The following is a 14,292-nucleotide window of genomic DNA, read 5'->3' on the forward strand; positions in this document are numbered from 1 at the left end:
GTGCTAGAATTATTGCCTAGACTACAAGGGCAAGTAGTATAGAGCTTGAAGTCCATGCTTTCATGTCAATTCTGTTTGTCTGTGGCATCACACAGGGTAGCAGAGTTAGATGAGATGATGTTAGATGTTTTGAAGTGGAGAGTGAAGACAGTGTCTTGTTCTTCTCTGTCATAGCCAGAATCTTGTAAAACAAGTTTTATCTTTTTATCTCAGTTTCTCCTTTTTTTCTATTTGCATTTTTATTAGGAACTCATTTTATTAACTGGGGGATTTCTTTATACCAGTCTTGTGTACCATTTGGCAAAAATACTGCTTGATGTCTTGTTTGTCACTCTGTGGAACTTGTTGGTTCTTTATTTGCAATACTTGTATTACCTTGAAGTACAGGGCCAGGGAAGGCCTGGGCCCTCTTGTGCTAGGTACTGTACATATGTCGAAGAGACGTGTCAGTGCCTCACTGTTTAAAACCAGAGAATTTCCTCAGATTTGTGGTGTGTCTCCATCAGAGAAGACAATTAGCCAGATTAATCCTAACCTATATTTACATTTTCTGTGTGGTTGATGCATATAGCTTTAATATCAGCTACAGGTTATGCTTTATATTTCCCTCTGCAGCTTCAGAAATCACTCCAATTTGATAATAAAATTTTGGTAGTAAAATGCTATTTCCAGTAGTGACTCAATGTTAAGACGGACTAATGTAAGTCTTTTTCTAGTTCTGACTTTGAATACCTGTTGAAGAATAGCATCATTATGAAATTGTTGCTTTGTAGCTATAGAATAGGAGGTTGATATAACTGGAATAGAAATCACTTTTACTTCAGTGTACACTGGACTAAGTATGACTCATTGGTATGATCTGGATTTGCAAAGGAGCTCTTTTCTGAGGATTTTAGATAGGTGATACACAGGAAATGGAAACAGAAGGTAGAAGGTGAATTTCTTTCAATCCTGGAAATGACACAAAAAGGCAGAGGGGAAGGCCATTCAGAAGAAAATGCCTGTCACCAGCTGAGAGAACCAGATAAACATAATATGTGGTACTATTTAAAATGGTTGTAGTAACAGTTTGGGAGCATCTTTGGACTTTATTAGGCAATTGCATATAAAATGCATGTCTTGCTCCCGTCATATACATATGTATTCTTACAGTCTATTGAAAAGTTGTTTAATTCTATAAATAGAAAGCTCATCCTAGGATAAGAGAGCTTACTAATACAGCTCCATTTGGTGCTTCTGTCTGTCCCAGGAATATCCCCAGCTGGCCAGTAGGCATCCAGGCATTCTTAATTTTAATTTATTTCCTCTTCTTGGTAGCTGAAGTAAAAGCCTCCTGTTGTTAAATAGGTGCATATTCACTTTGAGAAATGTTTTCTGCTGCTATTGCAGTTGGAATAGTCTTGATGTGAAGCACATCTCAGTTCCATCGCTGATAGTTTTAAGGTATTTTCTCTGCAAACATAATTCATGAGACTAAGCAATGTTATTGAACAAGATGCTGTGAGAGAAGGAAGGATACTGAAAAAAGGAAACAGATGAAAAATATACAGTAGGGAGGGTGGGAGCCCGTCATCCACTAAGTAATCTCGTGATTGAAGAGGTTTTGGAGAAACTTGGCTAAGACCAGACTCTGACAACATATTAGAACTCCAAAACTCCTACAGACTTTGTTTGTGCGTGACTGTACAGCTCTGAAAAATATTTCTGTAAATATTACAGAACAGAGAACTTTCATAATTCCGTCAGTCATATTTCTGGCTGGATCTGAGATTTGTATGTTGGTATTAGGGAATACATCAATCTTTAAAGACATTTTTGCTTTATGCCGTCCAAAATGTCACTTTAATTTAGCCTTTCAGATGCTTGCTTGACAAAATGGAATGATGAAGCTCATTGTCATGCAGTTTAGCTATGTCCTCATTTGAGATCAAAGTGGAGGGTTAACTTTTTTCTATGTGTTCCTTTCATTCCTCATTTGCATCAGGCAGATAATGGTTTTACTAGCAGCAGGAATCCCTATTAAAGTAACTGTCATATTTTGTCATCTACACAATTCATTGCTTAGCAATTCATTTGGTACAAGATGAAGGAAAAAAGACAAACTGGGCACAGAAAGCCAGACCACTTTAGACTTCGTGAAATTCTGTCTTGGTCAACCAACCACCTTACTGTTACCTCTTCCAAACCAATTATTTTGACATGCTCCACTGCAGAAGTTACAGTGTCTAACACAGCCAAGGAAAACACTGTTAAGCCAAATTCTGAACTTGATTGCATTCCTTCCATGGACTTAAATAGATGTCCTGTGACCATTTATTCCATAACAAAATATGCAATCAGATTATCATAATTAGTGTATGTACCTTGGACCAGGGGAGGAAAATTCCTAATTTAGACATGCAAAATTTTGCAACTCATTGTGGCTAGGTGCGTAGCTCACTACAACCTCTGCTTCTGAGAAATATGTCTTTAGTTACCAAGGAAGGAATAGAGACAAAAGTAGAGCTTTGAAATTGAAGTGAAACACCCTGCAGAATAATTTTGCTATGCAGCTTGATGATCCATAAGGAGCTGTGCTCTGAATCAAAGATGAATGAATATCTTAAACTAAGAATCAGAACCATGTTCATCTAGATAAAGCCTTGCTAATTACATCAACCAGAGTAATGATGATTTTCACACATAATTTATGCACCTAATCTTTGTTACTCAAGAATATTTTTTAGATATGAATGTGTAAGCTGATTTTGAAATTCTGCCCTAAGCTCCTAAACCACTGATCATACTGCCAAACTGGTAGAAATCCTTATGATTCACTGTTACTTTCCTTCCAAGTATAATTGACTACCTGAAAGAAATAGGAATGAACAGAGGAATAGGATTTGTCGGAGTACATGTAAACAGTGTGCTTCAAGGCCTTACCTGAAACACTGTTAAAACCTGCATGCTCTGGAAAAGTAACCTGCCTTCGCTTGGTGCTGCTTGCACCAGTAAATGGTGAACACCAAGTCTAGATGAGATAAAACAGCAGAGAAGCAGAGTGCCCAAAAAGGAGTTGATAGAAACATTGCTCCCAAGTTTAACAGGTAAAAGTATCAGTAACCAGCAATGTCAGTACCACATGCAAATCTGCAGGCTGTGTTTTGCAGGGGCCTCCTGGTTAGATAGAAAGTGTTCATTCACAGTTCATGGTGCTTGCTTTGCCTTCTGTAACTGGAACAATGGAGACTTTTCACTGGATCCTCTGGAATGTAGTACAAAGAGTTGAAGAATTTATTAAGATGGGACACACCCCACTTAACATTCCTGGTGCAAACTGAAAGCTCTCTAAACCCCATCTGTTGATCAGCAGGGTGAGCAGCTCAGAAGGTGAAAGGCTGTCCACAGGAGCATGTCAGCTGGATAGGAAATACTAATTAGGCTTCTCTTCCTGCCTTAATACCTTTTTTCAAGTGCCAGTTACTGGTCATAGTCTTTGCACGTTGAAATCGCCCTCCAAACACACATGTGCTGCATAACTCCTTGGGGAATGCAAAACCTGTCATCAGAGACAACAGATCAGCTTGTCCACAAGGGAGTGCTTCTCTGTGTGCCTGAAAGACTGGTGGGTGAATGTTGACAAAGTAGGGAATACACTTGGTATTACTGCTGGCAAGAAGTCCAGATGTCATCTCTGTCACAACAAGAAGCAAGTTCTGTAAATGTCAGAAAGTTTCTAGTTTTCCTATTGTAGAAGTAGTCCTGTATACAAGTAGTCCTGTTTTTCTAACAGTGAGTATTTGGAATATGCTGCTGAGTGGGATGGTCCAATAAACATGCTTTACCATTTTTGAAATCGTGGAGGGACTGGAAGTCTGAATAAATAATTTTCCCTCTGCCAAAAAAAAAAAAAAAAACCCAAACAAAAAACAAAACAAAACAAAAAAAACCAACCAAACAAAAAAAAACCAAAAAACCCCCCAAAAACCAAAACAATCCAGTAGTTTATCCAAAGATAATTGAGGCTGCTTGAACTATGCACTCTGCTGAATTAGGAATCATCACAGACTCCTGCCTTTATCTGGAATGGAAATTCCCCAAGAACAGCTTTCTTAGTAGTAGTTGGGAATTTCTGAATCATTTCAGCCCGAAATAGAAGACATGATGTGATGAAGGTGAGTGGCATTTTTTGGATCTGCATATACAGGTCAATTTAAATGAAGAGTCCTTCACCATGGGCAAATTAATGTTAACTAGCTGTGGTTATTAATTTCTTAAAGCTCTTTCTAAATAAGCTGCTTCTAAATCATCTTCTCAAACATCTTCTCAGATTGATGGGACATTCTTGTTAAAATCTTAATTCAGTGCACCCTTCTTGATGTTGCATTTTCTTAACTTAGCAGTATTTTTAGATGTACCTTTCAGGATGTGTTGGCTCATAAACAGTATTGATGTTTAATAAAGACTTTCTCTAAGTTTTCAGAACATAATATCTTTGTCTTTTGTGTAATATTTTGTAAAATATTTTTACTTCAGATTCTCGCTAAGAAATCGTGCAGGTTGGGAAGGGAAGCTGATGAAGCAGTACTCTGTGGGGAAAGAGGACTATCAGTCCAGCTTTGTGTATAGCACATCCACCTGATCTGACTTCTTTCTGACCAGAAATTAAACAAGCTCGTGAGCCCTAGACTAATGTTAAGAGCCACTCAGGGTTTACTTGGCCTCCTGGTTCATCACAACAAGTTTGTGATTCATAGGGGAGAGAAGTCAAGCAGGTCACTGAATCCACCCATGTTGCATTAGTAGTGTTAGTAGTCACTGTATTTTTCTCAACGAATGGTACTTTTTCCATCTTACTTTTAAGTCTGAAATAGCCTTTAGCTACAGACAGTAAGTATGTTTAAACATTTCATTTCTATTATTTCATTTTTTTCTGTAAACAGGAAGCCACTCTAAAGTCACATAAAAAATTGATATTATAGAGTTATGGAAAATTAGTATATGGGAAAAAGACAAAAACATACTTTGAAAACTTTCCATCTTACTACTGCTATGTGCCCTGAAGCCACTGTGAGATGTGTGGGAAGTTACTCAGCTACATTTATGCACTATAGGATTACAAAGCTGATGGATATAAAATTCACTTAGAGGGATGCTTTTACCTTTAGAAAACCATATATGTCACTAGCTTGTGCTTTGTCAAATCTGGGGGGGTTTATTATACTCTGCAAGCTTTAAGTGGAACATTTTTGAAGATTGTTGTACCCACCACTTTACTGGGTTGAAAACCAGCACTGGCATCATCACACTATAAATAAAGTGCAGTCCTTGTCTTCAGCCATATCGACATCCCTCCTCAGTAAAGATAAGCAGTAAACCAAGATACTTCCTTTTTTAAAATTCAGGTTGTGTTGCTTTTAATTATTATTCTGCTAGTCTTCACAATCTTCAACATAACGAGTTTTCCTTTTTGGACTTGAGATTATGTCAGTGGTTCAAATTATTTCCTGTTAAAAAAATGTGGCTCCTGTGGCTTCACAAGGGAAGTGGCATCTCTGTGATCGATTGAAAAGCTAGGAAAACAAAGCTTAAGGTATTACGTTTTAACACATAAAAAGAACACCCTCAGTCTGTAACTTCCCTTGCTTCCTGAAACAACCAGCAATTTACGTACCTGTTAAATGTGACAAGATTGTATTTTAGCTGCCATGTCTCTAAATTTCCAGGGATCCTGCTGGGATGCCTTTCAGGATGTCGCATTATGCACTAAACATGATACAGCATATCACAGAAGAAATTTGCATTGCAGTTTCTCAGGGGAACTTTGCTTCTATTCTTTTTTATTCACTTGGATCTTGAAAGGAATTCTTCACTCTCTGAAGTCTGAAGCCTGTGCTTTTGTTTATTCTCTCACAGAGCATGGATGAATGCTACACGTACAAAACAGTTATGGATAAGGAGAGTGTTTGAGTGATGGATGCTATGTGATGGATGGTTAATGCTGGGCCATCCAATTGAAACAGATCAACATTGGGCTGTATGGCTCCTTAAAATTTTAGATGTAAAAGGAATGGCACAACACCTAATGTCATTCCTGCAAATTTAATTCTGATTTGACATCTCTGTCACTGTGTACATGTGCTACGTTTCGTCTTCTTTCATACAAATGCCTATCTATGTGTATTATACTATTCTAGCGTCTGTAGGCAAAGCATGGAGTTGAATACCACGTACTTATGGTTTAGAGGCAGGACTGCTATTTGCTGTCAAACTGGCAGTTTGTGTTTTAGTGATCAGAGGAAGAATTACTCCCCTGGTATTCTGATGGCCAGAAACAAAAAGAACTCAATAAACAAATGCACATTTAAAGAACAGTTAAATGTAAGCCTGTATCAATGTAATAAGTACCCTAATTTAAAAAAACACAGGAGCAGAAGAGTCACTTACACATCTGTCAGATCTGTGATAGAACCTCAGGACTTACTCAAAGTCAAAGCTATTTTAAGTTGCTTAATATCAGAAGTGACTGCAGGCCACTAACTGCCAAACTGAAAGTCACAGTATTGTCTCAAATGCCCTTTTAGTCAGGGCTTATTGTTGCTGAACCAATCAAAAGCCCTTCAAAGTTATAAAGCATTGCAGTCTTAGTTACATACAATGAACTGCATTAAGCAGAATGAACTTGAAAGAAAGAAAATCTTACCATAGTGGCCAATAGGAAAGGACACAAAGCCCTCAGTTTATTGCTAATGCTTGTAGGGGAAGACAAGACAAATTGTTTTTGTATGAGGAGGTAAAAAGGCTGCACAGGATGTAAAATTGAGGAAGCTGATTGCTGTGAAAATGTGAAAGGCCATATTGATAACTGAGATCTGCCTAGTTGAAACACAAAGAAACATACCACCTTATGAAACTGCCTTGACATTAATTAGAATTTGAAAAAGAAGTAGGGAAGAGGAACGGGAACCTTTGAAGAAACTTGGCAGTTCCAATCCTGCAAGCACTTACAAGCTGAGTGTTACTTTGCTGCAGGGAGTTGTCCTGTGGAAGTCAACAGAACTGCTCAGGCACACGGGCTGCCAGAATACTAAGGATCAGTACCTCAACAGTCACAGTTTTAATTTGCATTAAGGTTATTAAACTTTGATACCAAAGAACTTACTCACTTTTTCCTTAAAAACTGTTGTAACAAAACAATCAAGTTTTGTTATTATATGACTCACTTCTCTGCTTCCATTTCACTTGTGTAAGATACGTAGCACACACTATCTTGGCACAGTATGTGATGCTAACTGAGAATAGACTGAATAGATCTAACAGCTATTTTTAGATGAAGATTATGAAAAGAGAGATTACTATTAGTCACACCATACAAGATTTAGAGAGCTGCATAGTTTTATAGCTATGCCAACACATCCCATTAAAAAGCCACATCCACATTTTTACTCTCATCTGTATAGCTGGTGTACATAGACGAGTTATGCTTCTAACAGGCTAAGCTGCAAAATATTTCTTTTGTAACAAAGGGCTGAAAATTTTTCATTTAGGTGATATGGAGTTGAGGCAAGGAATGGAATAGATCATCTTTCCAAGCAGGAACCAGAGCATTCACACTCACTCTCAAGAAATTCCCCAGAAGCCTTGCCTAGGGCAATCTCCTAAGCATTGGCTATATACTTCCTGTTATTTCCCAGCTGAAAATATTTTACATTTGGCTTATTTTCATCACCTGGGTGTATGAAGCTTAGCAAGAAGGACTAGTTGTCACTCTTCTTCCTGGAAGAGCTTATGTATAAACAGCAGTCTTATAAAAGCATTAAGTAGAAGGAAAATTTCTGGTGTTAATTGAGGTACCATTCCAATGTGGCCTGGCATACCTGAGACTGAGGTAAACTGGATAGCCTAAGTGCTGGTAGCCCTTCTGCTCTTGTAGTACAGATTTCAGTACAGGGTGTCCTGAATTGTAAGTGTTTTGACTGTCTGCCCCATGGAATCTCTGTGCTGCTGTAGCATCATGGCTCTCAGTACCTAAGAGAGGTAGATTAAAGCTATTTTGAGTGTTCTCACATGTCTTGTAATCTCCTTTCTTAACTACAGATGAAGCATAGCCTGAGAGGCCACTTGAGAGTGTCTCTGCAGCTTGCCAGGTCAGCTCTGTTTAATATAAATGGAAGCCCTTCAAGGTGTCAGTGGCATATTTTGCAGATGCCATGAGTGCTCCTGTAAGGCAGGTTTTGTTGTCTCATTAAAAGCAAAAGCAGAAAGGAGAAAAACCAAATTAAACCCTGGTAGTAAATTGAAAACAATGAGACATATTATTGAGGAAAATGGTTGCTGCAAAAAGAGAATTTTCTTTAGGCTTGGTTAGTGATACATGCAAAGACTTTCATTTCCAGTTTCTTGCAATTCTCTGTCTTTACATTTATCAGCTGGCACTGAAAGGTGTAAAAATCATCATCAAAGATAGTCTACACCACAGAGCAAACATTCCACTATCTAAGCTGTTTCTTTCTCTGTTCCTGTTTCATGTCTTCTCCTAATGTGTCACATGAAATGGTGTATTTTCTGCCTGTGATTTGTCCTAGTGGGTTTTATTCCTTTTCTTTTCTGTTTTATTGAATTGTCTTATATTTTCTAGGAAAATCCATGATTTTCCCTTTGAGCAGTATTATAGAAAGTAACACATTTAGATGCTCAGAGGGCTGGAGTGCCTGTGCTGTGAAGACAGGCTGAGAGAATTTGGCTTGTTTAGCCTGGAGAAGAGAAGACTCGGGGGAGATCTTAGGTAGGGCAGCTTCCAGTACCTAACGGGAGCCTACAGGAAAGCTGGAGAGGGAATTTTTGAAAGGGCATGTAGAGATAGGAGAAGGGGAATGGCTTTAAACTAAAAGAGGGGAGATTTAGGTTACATATTAGGAAGAAGCTTTTTACTGTGAGGGTGGTGAGACACTAGAACAGGTTGTCCAGAGAAGCTGTGTTTGCCCCATCCCTGGCAGCATTCAAGGCCAGGTTGGACGGGGCTTTGAGCAACCTGGTCTAGTGGAAGGTGTCCCTGCCCGTGGTAGGGGATGTGGAACTAGATGATCTTCAAGATCCCTTCCAACACAAACCATTATATGATTGTATGGTTTAGGAAACATTAGTATAAATTTCCTCAGCTTGTTCACAGTGGTAGAGAAACTGATGTCTTCAGTCCAGACATAGCTACTTGTATTCATCTTCAGTGTGACTGTACTGCAGTGAGGTTTCAAAGCATGTCTTTCCTCGTTTCAGTAGGTTGTGCTCCTATGTGCTAAATGAGGAGGCTAAATGAGCTGTCATGAGCCTCAGTGCTTAAAAAGCCTATGAAGGCTTGTTGGAAGCATCTGTACAAAAATCCACTTGGAAAATTTAACAGGGGGAGACTTAAATGCTGTTTTCTCCGTAAAGGAAACATATTTTCTAATAATCCTTATTGTCTGTCCTTTCGTTTTCTTGTAAGAGTATATTATAGTCTACTTTTGTAAAAGTATATTATACTGTATTTTCTTTTAATATTTTCTTCTCTTCCAGGGATCCTGAAAAGGAGAGAGTATTCACTCCTAGTGCTTTAGCATGTTTAGTGCTAGCAAATACTTGATTCTCTGAAAAGTGGAAAATATAACTTGTTGATTTTTGGGTTGGGGTTAGGAAGGGGTCAGGCATAACTCAAGGCCTCATAAAAGAAGAGACCCTAGCTAATGCTGCAAGCTACTGTATTAACACCTTCTCAGTTCTATAGGCCTCTCTATGTATTTTTGTCTGACGTGTAAATTAGGAGTTCCTTGAGGTAGGAAAGCTGTGTCCATCCATCTGTTTGTACAAGCATTCTTGTTAGTATTTTAACACTCAGCCATCCAAATGATGCCTGATCCCTATTCTGTGCCCCTCTGAAGCATAGCTGAGGAGGCTTGGATGGGAACACTTGCTGTTCTCAAGGTGGTGCAGCAGCTGCACTTTGTACACTGCCTCCCAGAGCTCCTGCTAAGTAGTAGTTACTCTGAACCCAGTGCAGACAATGTTTAGGGCACAGCTGTCACTGTCGTACTATATATTCACGCAGTATACAGATCTGCTCACAACAAAGTGTAGTAAGAATTCTCTATAGTGCACTGAAAGCAACATGTGGTACTTCCAGACTGCCCACTTGCTTTAAGCTGAGGATATTGGAAGTCAGATGTCTGCCTCATAAGAAATTTGTGAGGGCAGAAAATTCATGTATGTGAAGTAGCAAGTGTTCCTCTGCTTTTCTGAGAGAAAGATACTTGGCTTTTCAAGGTGAAGTCTGTGCTTGGGCTTGAGGTGCTAAAAAAATACTGTTAAAACTAGATGTCAGTGGTATCCTGGCTTGGATTTTGGAAATCAGTTGACAGAAATAGCTATACCCTGACTCTCTGGGGAAGATATCTCTGTAGCCTTGAATAAAGGTGTTTGCAGCACCTAGCGTTTGTAAGCTAATGTTGTAATCCAGAGCAAGTGAGTTACAAAGGTTTTCTGAAATAGTTCTGTCTAGATCTTGCTCAGAGAAGTTGACCATTGGTGGTCAAATTGGAAAATGCGTATTTGGTCTAGATAGTACTGTATTTCTTTACTTTTGTTACCGCTGTTAATAGAAGAGAGGCTGAGATGAGGGCAAACTAGAACTTACTGTGCAGACAGATCTGGATTTGCAGTCTGATTCCAAGAGTTAATTATCATTCATCCTTCATTTATAAAACTATTTTTAAAAAGCTTTTTAAATAGAAAATAATCCTGACAGATTTCTCAAAGGCACAGTGATATCTTCTCTGCTTGTGATTATATTTAGTAAATTTTTAGTGGATCAGAGATGAGTTTTCAAAGGAAAATACCAACAGATAAACACTTTGCATTCCATTCCTTTCTGCTGGATCTTTAAAAATGGGAACAAGATAGTCTTGAATGTGCCTTGACACTTCAGATCTGGCTGCCCTGTATCTCCATCTGTACACTGGTATTTTGTCCCCAGCAATTACTGACTGTTCTTAATGTCTACTGGAAATGCACACTGTGGGTTCACTTGAAAATCTCAGGGAAGCCTGTTAGCTTCTAACTAAAATAGGTGTAATTTTGTACTTTGATTTGAATATTTTAAACAGATTACACATCCAGGGTCTTTCAGTAACTGTACAAGTAGGTTTGCAAATAATCTGTATTCTTTATAGGCTTCTGGATTCTGTGTACTTCACATCATGCAAGTCAATGAAATTACATAGCATAGAACTAATATTTGTATAATAGGCTAGGAAAACAATGCTTGTAATATGAGTCTCTTGTTTCTACTAATCTCTTTCTATGAGGGTGCATTAGACAGCAGAATAAAACTCCATCATTGAAACTATCAGGAAGCATTTTCCTCACTGCTCGGTTCCTTAACACCGGAAAATACGTCAGGGAATGGCACTGCAATCATCAGTCAACTAACTCTACTTTGTGTTAGAACATTGTATCTCTGGCTGTCCTTCACTTGGAAAGCATAGAGTTCTGATTGGTTTTATCTCTAATGAAAAGGAATAGAAAGCTGTCTCTTCCAGTCAGATCAGTTCTGGGATGTTGTTTACAGTGCCTAATTCCGGAGTAATCTCTGTTTTTATGTAGAGTGTCCAAGTATTTGGGGTGCTGTGTTCTAGCATCCTGATAGTAGAGCCTGTGTTCTAGCAAGATGACAACTCCTATTGTCAGATTACACTGTCAATTAGACTGCCAACATCAATACTGAGCACCTTTAGTGGGGTGTTAAGAAAGGGGTTTTTTTCTGTTTTTTTCTTCTTTGTCAGTGGAAGAGAATAAAGAAGCAGTCTAGGGAATTGTTTTGGAGGGACTTTTTTAAGTGTTTGAAGTTCGTATTAGGGAAAGGCAGGTTAAGGAATTTCATTTAACATTTGATGATGAAAAGTGTATGGATTTGTGTTGGGTTTTGGTTTCCTTAGGAATTTAATTTCCCAGTTTCAGTCTGGCTGAATTCACAGGAGAATTTTGGCTCATAATGAGACACATCTTTCTTTTACATTCAGTGTGGTGAAGGAACAGAGTTTTTGACTGTAGCCTTTGCTGTAGTATTTTAGATTATCCTAGGATTTTCTTAGAAGTGAGGAATATAGGGGAATATCTAAAAATAAGAGCAAAGACCTATAGCTTATGGCCACACCTTTTAAGTACTGAATGCTGAAAACAGAGGATGACTCTAATGTGCTCACTAAAATCTGATGGTACGTGAAAGCTCTTCTGTTTTAGCTGGAGTTCCCTAATGGAGTCAAGTTTCATTAAGTAGCTATACTGTATCAGTGTCATCTTTATGAAAGCAGAGGGGACTGTGTAAAACTGAGGTCAGGACACTGTCCATTCAGAGAAGATGCAGTTCACAAGACATCTGGAGATAACAAAATGTTATGCCATAGTGAATGACCAGAACTTTTGAGCTGTTGTCTCAGTAGCTGGGTTTGTAGTTGAAGCATTGTGGCTTCTTATTTCTATAAGTGCTGGTCTGCCTTTGGAGTGTCAGGTCCAACAGGTTGATGAGGTCATCTCGGGTATGTAGTAATCTGTCTTGGTAATGGAGCTGTAGTTGTATATGGATAAGGGTAAGCAGAATGGTTTCCTATCAAGCTTGCTGTGAAAGATGCAAAGCATGTCCAAGGCCCTTCACACACATTCATTTTCTGTCTCTTCAATATAATGAATCAGTTTGGGAAAGATGGGGTTTAGGAGGAAAAATACAATAAAATCATGCAGTAGTTCATTGTTTTTCTGCTTCTGAGTAATGTATCTATATAGTAATCCAATATAAATAATAATTATTATTTCCTTGAGGAGGAGATAGTATATGGTAAGGGAACCACTGCATTGGGCTTAACCTCTCAAAATGGAAGTAATAGCAAGTAGATGTTGTCCTGAAATGTGAGTTAACTTTGAGTTTAATTTCTGCAAATTTTGTTGTTCCACCCATACAATAACAGGTACAGCTAATGTTGTATCTATTACTGTATTTATTGCTGCATCTATTCCTCATTAAAAATCTGGTTGAGTTCTCTGTGAGAGCTTTACGTACAGAATGACTTACCCTGATATGACTTTTTTTTCCTTTTCCCACACAGATCACCCCTGGCAGTAAGGCAGCACAGTCACAGATGAACCAAGGCGACCTTGTGGTCGCCATTGATGGAGTCAACACTGACAGCATGACCCACTTAGAGGCCCAGAACAAGATCAAGTCAGCCAGCCACAACTTGAGCCTCACTCTTCAGAAGTACGTTGATACAAGTTAAAGTCCTTCTATTAACTAAGGGCTTCCTATGAAACTTGTGACTAAGTGATATAAGTGTTTTTTCTCTGTCTGTTAGATTTACTTGATGTGTTCAATGCACAGATACGAGATAGAATGCGGAAATCTGCTTTGATTCTTGTCGAAATCAGCATAGATTCTTACAGAAATCAGTATGGTTGATATGTTGAGTATATCTGTGTTGAATTTAGCCTACTGTATTCAGGTGTAACCCTGTATCCATTCAAGCTTCTGGTTAAAATTTGCTAAAGCAGAATACGTAACAGGTCTCTCAGCTCTTCCTGGTTAATGTTGCTTCCAAGGAAACCTGCTCTCAAGTCAGATAACCTTGCACAGAGATTTTCTGTAATAGTTGCATTAATATTTAAAGATCCATGAAATTATAAAGCAGAGTAACTGCTATTTTTATTGCATTCTGGAGAAGATAATTTTTCCAGAGGCTAGGCAAAGACTGGTACAGAAAGCAGGTTGTAATGTGGAAGTATGATTTCTGAGAATATACCAGAAAATCTCATACATGGATGTGCAATAGAGCTGAAACAGTATCGGGAACAGACTAACACCTAAGGGAAAAAGATCTTTACCTGAGGTTTCCAAGACAGAGCAGGGTAGTCTAAAGCAAAATGTATGGCTGAATTTTCCACATGACTTTGTAACTCCCATGTTTGCCTTAAGTGGACATTCCAGATAATGTATTAAACAAGTACACAAAGTAGAAAGATGCTAACAAAATTGCAATACATTTGTTAGCTTCTGTGAGAACACTGGGTAGACTTAGATATTTCCTAGAAAAGAGTTTAAATTAAAACTTTTCAGATGTTCCAGATTCTCTCAAAGAAAAATCTTTGAGATTTTTCTCAAAGGGCATGCTCTAGCTGTTTCAGTGAATGTAAGTGAGGCAGGGAGATGTATGGAGTAACTTCTGCTGCCTCATAGGATGTGCATGTGTGCCTCTAGTGTGCTTAGGCAAGGTTTTCAGCCAGAGTTAGAGAGAC

General features: G+C 38.4%; 1 protein-coding gene across 3 annotated transcripts in view; it reads left to right on the plus strand.

Annotated features, from left to right (window-relative positions):
- Positions 1-14,292, plus strand: part of LDB3 (LIM domain binding 3) — a gene marked incomplete at its 3' end in the record, with an annotated part of 117,161 nt that overhangs the window by 18,561 nt on the left and 84,308 nt on the right. For all 3 annotated transcript variants that reach the window (XM_080620824.1, XM_080620825.1, XM_080620826.1), the window contains exon 2: positions 13,110-13,261. In XM_080620824.1, the coding sequence (XP_080476950.1) occupies positions 13,110-13,261 (152 nt within the window). The remainder of the gene's footprint in view (positions 1-13,109; positions 13,262-14,292) is intronic.

The sequence above is a fragment of the Psittacula echo genome (assembly GCF_963264785.1).
Source record: "Psittacula echo genome assembly, chromosome: 6".
In the NCBI taxonomy this organism is placed as follows: Eukaryota; Metazoa; Chordata; class Aves; order Psittaciformes; family Psittacidae; genus Psittacula; species Psittacula echo.